General features: G+C 33.5%; 2 protein-coding genes across 3 annotated transcripts; both read right to left on the bottom strand.

The window, feature by feature from the left end:
- Positions 1–350: 350 nt before the first annotated feature.
- On the bottom strand, positions 351–4142 carry LOC133797385 (NAC domain-containing protein 14-like). Its single transcript, XM_062235266.1, has 6 exons — positions 3720–4142; positions 3325–3590; positions 2638–2781; positions 2309–2548; positions 1118–1468; positions 351–963 (listed from the first exon to the last, which is right to left on the bottom strand). Exons 1-6 carry the CDS (start codon positions 3895–3897, stop codon positions 655–657), a joined length of 1488 nt encoding a protein of 495 aa, XP_062091250.1. The 5' UTR covers positions 3898–4142; the 3' UTR covers positions 351–654.
- A 911-nt stretch (positions 4143–5053) lies between these two features.
- Positions 5054–8937, bottom strand: LOC133797384 (uncharacterized calcium-binding protein At1g02270-like). 2 transcript variants are annotated; one of them, XM_062235264.1, is made up of 11 exons: positions 8803–8937; positions 8529–8720; positions 8324–8428; positions 7975–8080; positions 7404–7624; positions 7206–7282; positions 6813–6912; positions 6584–6709; positions 6109–6219; positions 5913–6020; positions 5054–5625 (listed from the first exon to the last, which is right to left on the bottom strand). In XM_062235264.1, the coding sequence occupies exons 1-11, from the start codon at positions 8803–8805 to the stop codon at positions 5359–5361; spliced, it is 1416 nt and encodes a 471-aa protein (XP_062091248.1). In that variant the 5' UTR covers positions 8806–8937; the 3' UTR covers positions 5054–5358. The 2 variants fall into 2 exon arrangements, with proteins under 2 accessions (XP_062091248.1, XP_062091249.1); XM_062235265.1 differs by having other exon boundaries at positions 5054–5622.
- Positions 8938–10655: the final 1718 nt, after the last annotated feature.

Raw genomic sequence — 10655 nt, 5'->3', positions numbered from 1 at the left:
GACATCAAACGCTTTTCCAAGTTGCTCTTTTAACCAAAATTTTAAAACTCTGCTGTAGACATTTCAAGTGAAACATTACTTCTACAGATATTGCCATGATATTATTCCCGAGTGTCTAATTTCAGACAACTTAACTTATTAGAGTGTAAATAGAGTCACTATTTTAAGGGGAAAACTTTGTTTCTTGTATAAAATTTTCTTATAGAGATTGTGGGAAATGCAAGAAATTCAGAATTCTTTGATGTTGCTGTTTTGGATACGGTAATTTTGAAGTAATGACATTGAAAAGTGCTAAAAGAAACGATAATCAAAAGTGATATTAACAAAAAAATAAAAAGGCAAAAAGAAAATGGTATAAATCCATAGTAACTGGATGATATATATTCATATGGTTATACAGAGTGCAACATTGAGGTTCAAAACAAAATCCTGCGATTTATCTTTCCAGGACATAATCTATCACCATATGAATTGACGAAATAATTTATACAAAACCCACTGAAACTATTAACTATGGTTGGTACCGTGGTAATGAAATGCCATAGTTCTATATCCAAAGACCTCCATTATTCCATTCCTTATACCCCAAGTAAAGAAGAAAACTTAGACAAAAGGCAAAAAGAAGAGCTCTAATTTAATTTGTACTGAGTTTTATCACCAGCTTCCAAATAACACCAGTTCCCTAAGAAAAACAAGGAACAAAACCACCCCCACGACTGTGTTGAGAACGTAAACCGATGGTGGAGTTGTATCACAGCTCAAGACAGACGATGTTTCCTCAAAAGTAAAGAAACTCTTCAACTTACTGCTCACTGTTGACTCGCACCCTGCTTGCAATTCAAAATGCCTCTTCACGCTGCTGCTGCAGTGGGCCGTCTTTCTAAGATTTTCAGACTCCTCAGTAGACTTCTCCTTCTTGGGACTGCAAATATGAGTAACACTGTGTTTTCCAGCTTCTGGGACCTGCATTTTATAGAAATCACATGGAGTTGGAGTTGAGGTCTAGCAAATATAGATTTGGGAGCCCTTGTATATTACATAACATAACAATTTTTCACAACAGTAGAGAGAAGGATTCTCTTTTATTTTTTACACATGCAGCTATAGACTTTCTTACCTTGTTTCCAGGTACTGCCACTATTGAAACTTTCTTTGGTGGCTGGACTCTTGTATGATGAACTCCTCCTCTAATAGGAACATCGCCTTCGTTAAAATGAATAACATTGTTCCTCCCTGTTGTGAATTGTCTAATCCCAACACTCCCTAAGTCTAGAGGATTGATCTTGATCCCTCCACCTGGTGTGAAGTCGTCAGAGGAAGTATCCTCTTCAGAGAACTGACCACTAACTATAGTTTCTTCTACGACGTTGCCACCTGAATAAGTATGAAGAGTTTCGCTTGGTGTACGATTCATTTGCAGATGCCTGACTCTCTTTGAATTATCATGTGAGCCCACGGCTTGGCGAATCTGCAAGACAGAGATAAGCAGCATTGTAAGTTTTTTGATATGTTTCAACAAACAAAAAGAGAAAAATGTTGAAGAACTTCCAATGTTCCCATAGTAATAAAAAAAAGAAAAAAGAATGAAAATTTGACCCCGAAGAAAAATAAGATAGCTCATGTTTTCATTTTCCAATTCATTTTATTAAGATATAAATTATGTTGGTGGGGTCTGAATGCAGCTGGAGCTTATCATGATTTGAGCCCTTCTTTGCCTTGGATGTGTTGAGGAAAGAAAATATGACATTGGCACGTTCCACCAAGGAAAGCTCTAATTCCTTACAGAACTAGTGAATCTTTGGCTGTCTAAGTTTCTCTAAGTCAAAGGGCTATTAGCTAATGTAGTCCATGATCTAGAAATTATAAAATCTTATGCTGCACTTCTGGTTTTAAATACTGGTTTTTGGGAAATATGAAATTTGAAAAACTTGAAGACTGTTATCTCAATCTTCTAATAACACCAGATATTCTGTTAGTACATATTGCCAGATCAATTATATATGAGGTTGGTGGTGTTAAAAAATTAAGATAACAAGTTGAATGTCTAATATTGTTCTAATGGCTTCACCTGCATTGTTGAGGGAGGGGTAAGGACTGGTATGCCTTGATTGGTTAGGCTTTCTCTTTTATGTTTCAAAATAGTTAAGAACAAAGAAAAAAACAAAAATAAAATAGACAATCTATGAGAGAATATCACTATAACTCTTTGTAATAATGTGTGATAGGCACATAATTGCAAAATATCATAGTGATATTCCCTTATAGCGATTAACTATTCAATAATTGCCAACGAACTCTATCTCTTTACCCTTTCATCATCTGTCTCACTGCTGTCTGCACCATCCAGAGAATACCTCTTTGTTGTTGCTCCACATTGATATTCTTCAGGTTCAACAATGAGTGAATTCGCAAAATTGACATCCACTGCTTCATCATCGCTAAATGAGACTTGGATTCCGTTGAGAAAGTCATGGGCATTTTGTGCGTTTCGATGTGGGAAGAACGAATCCAAATCCACCTGGTTGTTGGTGTCACAAAATAACTGGAACTGTGAAACATAAACAAACGCATATTCAGCTCAGGTTCATATTCTCTTCTCATGTGATTTAAAAACAGAGCATTGTTTTTTCGTCTTACCCCAGGAATTGCAGAAGATGGTAACCGATATTCACCATCAGGCGAGCTTTCGCCACTTGGTTGCCCTGTTTCATAGTCAGGACTAGTTGTCTTCGGCCCTTTCTCATCAGTTTTTCGCTCCAAGCGGCAAACAACATAGGACTTCTGCATAATTTAACAAACAAAAAAGGTTATTGATCAAAATCATTGGTGCATTTTTCAAAATTTGATCTCATTCACTAAACAAACAAAAGAAAACACTTTCTTAAATTTTAATTATAAGGAAGATCAATGAACTGGGTCTTGGAAAGACAACAGAAAATCTTCAGGATTACATTGACTAATACCATTTAAATTATGAAAAGAACAGTTAGGGTGTTCAGTTTTCTTTCAGAAGTTTGAGACAGCTCCCAAACTCTTTTCACACCAGAATTTTATCCATGCAAAACTCATTCTACATCAATCAGTTGCTAAAATTCGCTGATCGTACTACTAACTCTAACAATATCATGAGAATCCTAAAATCCATAATGGAAAACATCACTGTGCTAATTATGGCAAATTAGTTTACCCATTATAGGCCATATAAATACCAAGTTTAGTATGAATAAAAAAAAATTACACCTTTCCCACAATAGGAAACAAACTTCTTATGTCCAAACCAACCGAGATAGTTTATACACATACAATCAGAGAAAGGAGTCAAACCTGGATAGGATTAGCATTCTCAGGTTCAAAATGATACTCATGCATGACCCATTCAGTCCCTTGGCCAGGGCAAGGGCCTTTATGAAATACCAAAATCCTCTTCCCCCCTATGACACCTTTGGTTGATTTGATTTTCTGTCCTTTCCCGGTGATTTTCCAGTAACCTGTTTTGGTCCTCCTGTTTGAACGTTTACTGTTGTTGTACTTGTAATCTCGTGGACAGAAGAACCACCACACTTGATCACTGGATTTGATGATCGATTTAGCTGAAATTCGAAAAAACCCAGAAACCAAAACCACAGTAAATGAATATATATATGACGTAAAGATAAAGAAACAACAATAAAAACGCATCAAATGAAGAGGGGAAAAAATGTATTAGAAGGCACACATACGAGGTAACTCCCAAGGATCAAAGGCGCAGAAATCGACCGTGGCCATGACAGGGTCGACCATAGCATTCACCCCCTGATTCTTCAACTTCATATAGTGACTGATGACCTCCTCTTCCGTGGGACTGAATCTGTACCCCACAGGCACATTTTTTGGCAATACTACTGCGCTGCTACTCATTTTGCTCGCTTTTTTTTTTAGGTAAGAAAATGATTTGGAAAACAAAAATGGATCAAAGGGTGTTAGAGATTCACGATGAATAATAAGAATTCGAAGCAGAAACAGAAACGGAGTACTCAAACTAAGAGCTTAGCCATAACAAGTAACACCCCCATCTCAAGACTAAGAGTCGAGGAGAGTGGAGTTGGTATGTTAATAGAAAACGAAGGAACATAGATTCTTCGGAGCATTCCGTACAGCTTGTTGACTTGACTTTACTTACTGACGGAACAGTAGTGAAGTCTTCGTGGCTTCAAATTATCGAGTATGATTAGCCGAGCGGAGCCCACCAGCTCAAAACGTGTGAGGGCGGCTCATTATTATCGTACAGGCTTAACGCGTTAACTGATCGCTTCTCTCCTTATTATGAAGTACGTAAAATAAAAAAACATTTCTTTTGCACCAAGAAAACCCATATCAAAACCTTGCAGCAATCAATCCATCTGAATTTTGTAACATATAAGATATAAGAATTTAATATTTTGTATCAAAGGTTGCGTTTTAATCTACTATTCACATTAGCATTACTGATGACTGTGGCGGAGTGAGTCTCTCTTTTATGAGAGGGCAAAACATAAAGTAAAATTTTAAATATATATATAATTTTTATGGGGTAAAAATAATAAAAAAACATTTTGTGATGGTAAAAATATAATTTTTATAGGAGACAAAAATAAAAAAAAATATATAAATTAATGGGGTTAAAAATGAAAATATTTATGGTGTGTTTTAAAAAAAAGAAAAAAGTTTTATGGCGTTTTGTTGAGTATATTATATCTGAATATATCATAATGATAAGATTTGAGTAAAGAAAAAGTTTTATGGAAAGATAAGATTTGAGTTGAATTCTAGAAAATTCCAAACTTTGTTGAAGCCAATGGCCGTGACGACAAACCATTTTTTTCCCAATGAGTATATCATAATCATAAGGCTAACTTTTCTCTTTATTCTGTTATGCTCTCCACCACCCTCTGCTCCCTCTTAATAGATTATGTATCAAAAGATAAAAGGTTTGATCCACTATAAGTTGCTTGGAAAATTCAAAAGGAATGTTCTTTTTTGATAGTGTAAAGCCTTGCAATTAAATAGAAATAATTTATATGACAAAGCAAAAACGAAACCAAAAAAATATAAATACATTGGCTTGACTTGAGACTGAAACGAAAAACAACTTTTAATAATAAAACACATAATTCATCATTCTTTAGCTGTCTTTCTTTATCTGTTGGGCCGTGAAAAATTGCACATAAAGAATCCAATTCCAAACTAAGCAAAACAAGAGCAGTAGTACAAAATGGGATTTGCCATTTTCGAGCCTGTACACATTTTTTACAAACTCTATTCTTAATTCATCTACCAAGTTTCTCCCGTGTTGTGTTTACTTTCCTTTACAAGAAAACAAAATAAAATATTTTGTGTCAACTAATTCGCTCGTAAAGGGTGTCTTCTTGACTGAGAACATTGCATCTTTACTGGTGAAAGCACAACAGTGAGACGAGCATGATCGGAAAGCGAGTAATGCTCAGGCCATAGTCCCTTCTCCACCTCACGAGGAAAGAAAGCTGCACTCTGAACTTTAAATCCAAGGTATGCTCCTTCCTCAGTGCTTTGTTTAGAGCTATCCAGATTCCCATTATAGTCTTCCACTTGCACTTCTCGATCCAAAGACATTGCACTCCAAATCCCCTGCTACAATATCAATGGGAAAAGAAAATTCTTAAAAACAAACAGGCATTTTTAGAAAATTGTGAAAACACCATACAGATATCGTAGCAGGAGAAAGAAATAACAGAACAATGTTCTTAAATTTTATGTCAATTTGGATATAATAAAACTATATTTAATCCCATCAAAGACAGATTTAGCATAAGCATAGATTCCTGACAGTCAAGGACAACAAAAGAACTATATGCAGGAGGATATGGATACAGCATGTAAATAATTGGGAACAGAGGGAGACATGGAGCGCAAGTCACCTTAAATTCTTCATAGTCGATGACACCATTCCCATCAGTATCTGCTTGTATCCAGAGATCTCTTGTTTCTTGGAAACTCAGTCCACTTGGTACACCAATCAAATTAACCTGCAAAAGTAGAACACAAGTAAATCTTATCTTTCATCAGATTTGTTAATCTTAAATCATGTAACCTTTATAATCTAAAAAAATGAACCTGGCGGAGTGCTTCATGGAAAGCCGAGTATGTAATAAAATCACCACAATTGTCACCCTTTAAAAAGGCAAACGCATCATGTTCAGTCATCGAAGCTTTCCGAAGTTGATACTGAAAATAGAAAAAGAAAAAGACTTATCAGCCTTCATTTTGTCACACTCAGCATGATTAGTTTATGCATTCATTAGGAAACACCAAAAGACAACAATTCATGACCCTAACTAGAAAAAAAAAGTACAAGTGACAAGGGATGAGAGAAAAATAGTGAAGTTGAGGAACCTTTAACTTAGAATCTCCCATTTGTCACCTGAGACTTCTCATCCCATCACTAAATGTTCTTTGACGTTATAGGCTTTGGCCATGCCAAGAATAGTTTCTACATCTAGTTTCTAAAGAAATTCTCTCAATACGGACAAAATATAAGTACAAAATTTAATCAGAATCAGAGTTGTGAGTAAATTAATAAAATAATTACCTTTAGTATACTAAAAACTGCTTCTCCCCAACTAGTCTTTAGTGGTTTACGAGATGTATTAGGATTACGAAGCCATATGAAATCAACACCACAGATGTTTCCCCTATGATTTCGGTGACTAACCCACTGTAGAACATAGAAAGCGTAGAGAAAGCGAAAGAATGGTAAGAAGACAGTCAAACCACAGCAGCCAATTGAAAATTCAAAATAGGAATCTAATAACACTGACCTTGTGAGCATCTATATCATGCACTATATCATACGTAGATTCAAATCCCTGGGACCTTAGGAACTTGTATACATGGCCCCGTTTGCTTCCATTCCAGTCACTTCAGAGAGCATAACAAAAAGAACATATATAAGATCAGTCTCATTTGGAGGGGGAAGAAAACGAAATGTGAAAATCTAAAAATGCCCACAATTATCTCATACCCTGTACCCTTCCACTATTCGTGAATGAGAGCCAGGAAATCAATTTCCTACATAGTAAGACACCAGAAAACTTCACAAGAGCTGGCTACCAGTCTTCAAACTGAAGAATCTTGGTTTTCTTTGAATTCATATTCCATTAAAAAAAACTATTTAAATTAATTGAGGAATGCAAGATAAATAAGAAACTTACCCACAAAGCATGATGGGTATGGAATTGAGCTGATTTTCTTTCTGATAAGATTCCAAGTATTGCAAAATTTTGTACACCTGCTTGAAGACATATATATGGTTTCCTTAGTTGAGGTTGCCTGCTAGTGTGGCGATCAACAAGTCCGCTACTATGGATAAGAAAAATATAGTTTAATAATTACAAGGAAACATCAAGTACCTGTTGCAATCTCACTATACACAAACTAGAATCATGGGGAAATAACAAGTGAGTGTTCACAACTAGAATTTCTCGTTCAAAATTGGCTCTTTGGTTTTGCCAAATGGGTACATTTAACTGAAGGTGCAACAATTGAGCAACACGGTCTCCAAAGTCGTTAAACAGCAACTCTCGGTGGTGTTGAACACTAAAGTAATCCTTATGCACAGCAGTCAACAGACCTGTATGTCATACAAATAATGTCTTTCAGAAAGATCACTAACTGATAGTCACAGTTGATAACTTATGCCTGTAACCTGTTTTTCTTAACAACATGAAAAGAAATAGTAACAAAAACCTATGTAATAACTACACGACCAGTCTAAAGAGACCAAAACACAAAAACAATTATAAGAAGAGAATCCATGGAAGAAACCAGTTGACATGAAATTTAAATTCAGGTGCAAACATGACAAAAAAAATGACAGAATGGAATGACTATAGAGTAATCAACTGAGACTAGTAATTCCAAATTCAATAAATGGCAAAAGGAGAAACAATAACATTAATGAGCTCAATCACAAGAATGTACCATCACCACGGTTGTTGGTTCGTCCAAGCTTGAAGGTTGTGTAGCCTGCATCATGAAGCCTCTCCGAGTACATACGCACAAGCTCTTCATTTCCAACCCAGAATTCCTATTTCCACAATAAAGAAGCTAGTTAGCAAAATACACTAAAAAACAGCCATGCTCAAAACCTGAATACCATAGTAGAGTTGAGTCCATTTATTCATTTACTAATATCAAATCGTTCCGCTGAAACTTACAATCTTTGAGAGACCAAAAAAAAAAACAATGAATCTAAGCACTCGATTTACGAGTTCCTTCAATCAGAGTACAATATACAAAGTTATAGAGCAAAAGGGTACATAAAAATCACCTGTAAACATATAATGGAAGATGACTCATAAAGCAGCCAATCTAAAATCCTCTGGTTCCTATCAAGCCAGGACGCTTTAAATTCACTCTCTCGAAGGCCTTGATTCTGTTTCACTCACACCCATGAAAGAACTAAGAAAAAGAAAAACAATTAGCAGAAAAAAGAAAACTCATGGAGCGGTACCAAAATTCGCGAAGATGAATACCAGAGGGTCCAGTCTTTTGTAAATGGGAGCCAGGATATTAAAAGTAGTACAAGATATCGAACAAGGCAATGCCTCTTGCTCCGTCCCAGTCTCAGTCTCAGTCTCCGGCTTCGTCTCTAACTCAGCCTCCGGCACCGACGGAAAATTGGTTGCTGGAAGTCGTGAACCCATATCATGATTTGTCACCGCCACCTGAATACCGAGAAACAACGTTTAATTAGCAACCCATTGAAATTGAAGAAGAACGAAAAACAAAGATGTAATCGAAAGCTACCATTGTCAAAGCTAAGCGTCGTTTGGTTTTGGTTTTGGAAAGAAAAAAAATAAAAAACAGTTATAGAAGAGCGATAGAGTGTTGCTGTGTGGTGAGTATGTAATCGATTAAAAACATGGATGGAGTCACATAAATTAAATAAAATTTATAATATTTATACGAAGGAGTGGCGGTGGCTTTCATTTATTTATTTATACAGCTGGACTTTTCCAATCCAAGTAGACTTTTAATTAAAATAAATATATAAATTGATATTTATTGTATTGGATTTATTTAATGATATTTTACCCATTATAATTATAATTTTTTAACAAACCATTATAATTATAATTAATCACGTATTTGTTACAAAAGTCGTCAGTTGCATTCTCTATATATTAATAGACTTAATACTTTTTTTATATATAATTTTTCTGATATTTTGGAAGCAAAAATACTCAAATTTTAGATAATTAATATTTTTTTACAGTAAAAATACTTTCAGTTGATAATTTGTTGCAGTCGTATGTATTTGATCATTAACTGAGGCCTAAGTGTCTGTGTGGTTGCTTATAATTAGCCCAAATTATTTTACCTTTATTTTTTAATAGATATTTTATCTTTATTTGTTATTAAGAAAATGAATTAAAATCTTCAAAAAAAAATTAAAAATCTAAACTCTTTGAAATTTTTTTGAAAAACAAAATGTTTTAAATTTAATTTGAAATCTTAAAATTAAATTTCAAATAAATTTTTAAAAATTTATAATTCGTTAAAATTCTTAAAACCTAAATTTAAACTAAATGAAAAGAAAGTTTGATTTAAGGTTTAACTCATAAACATTATATTATCATTTCTTTATTTAATTAATTATGTTTGAATAAGGACTGACCTTAATATTATTGGGGCTCATATACACAACTTAGGGCTCATAATTTTTTTATTATATATTTTAATATATATTTTTATAAATTGGAAACTGGTGTGTACCTAGGCTAGCCTGTCTTGGTTTGAATGTAATGTAAAAACATGTGCCAGTCTATATATTTAATTATGTGCGAATCTATCTTAAAATTTAAAATACCAAGTTTTCTATTATTTTTAAAATTTTAAAATAAACCTTTCATACCATTGATTTTCTTGTACTGAAAAAAAAAATAAAGAAATTAACTCATACCAAACACCTTAAATTTATAAACATTTTTTATATTATACTAATACATATATATTGTATGGGAAAACAATCTATGTTCTTGCAAATTCCAATCTTAACTCTCTAAATAATATAGGTAAAATAAAGTGATCATTTTCTTATATAAATCACATGGAAATAGAGTCGCTAATGGTAATAGACAATAAAAAAAAGTTTTATGAATACATAATAAATCAATAATACAATATTATTATAATAAAATTACTCATGTTTATATTTGTTATTTATCTAAAAAAATTAAATTAAATTAAATTAAAGAAGAATAATATATCTCTTGAGAAATAGAAGAAAACTCGCCACATAATTGAAGCAAGCAGAAAATATATATATATATATATATGAAAATATTTTAAAGAACAAAATTAAAAGCCATAAGTTTTTCGTTTTTTTATTTTTTTTACGTATTTAAAAATTAAAAATTTACATGCAATATTATATTATTCCATGTTATATTTAAAAATTATAATATATATAATATGTGCTTCTTATTTTTAAAACTTTTGATAATATTACCAATTCACAAATATTAATGTATATATATATAGAACAATTCTTTTATAGGGGCTTCCCTACCGGTGGAGCTCTCAGTATTTCTCGACCCATGAACAGTTTTTTATGCGTGTGGAAAGCCCATATAGAAGAAACACTGAGAGCATCACCG

The sequence above is a fragment of the Humulus lupulus genome, chromosome 8 (assembly GCF_963169125.1).
Source record: "Humulus lupulus chromosome 8, drHumLupu1.1, whole genome shotgun sequence".
NCBI classification, from domain to species: domain Eukaryota; kingdom Viridiplantae; phylum Streptophyta; class Magnoliopsida; order Rosales; family Cannabaceae; genus Humulus; species Humulus lupulus.
The sequence above is the reverse complement of the archived record's forward strand: the minus strand, read 5'-3'. Positions and strand labels throughout refer to the sequence as shown.

Bases quoted from the DNA above. Each gene is read 5' to 3' on its own strand.
- LOC133797384 (XM_062235264.1), bottom strand. The intron at 8,429-8,528 runs GTATTCATCTTC...TGAGTGAAACAG, and splicing joins ACAAAAGACTGGACCCTCTG to AATCAAGGCCTTCGAGAGAG. The intron at 6,021-6,108 runs GTTCATTTTTTT...CTACTTTTGCAG, and splicing joins TCCATGAAGCACTCCGCCAG to GTTAATTTGATTGGTGTACC.
- LOC133797385 (XM_062235266.1), bottom strand. From the start codon at position 3,897: ATGAGTAGCAGCGCAGTAGTATTGCCAAAAAATGTGCCTGTGGGGTAC. The intron at 3,591-3,719 runs GTATGTGTGCCT...TTCGAATTTCAG, and splicing joins TGATCCTTGGGAGTTACCTC to CTAAATCGATCATCAAATCC. The intron at 964-1,117 runs GTAAGAAAGTCT...TATAAAATGCAG, and splicing joins TGGCAGTACCTGGAAACAAG to GTCCCAGAAGCTGGAAAACA.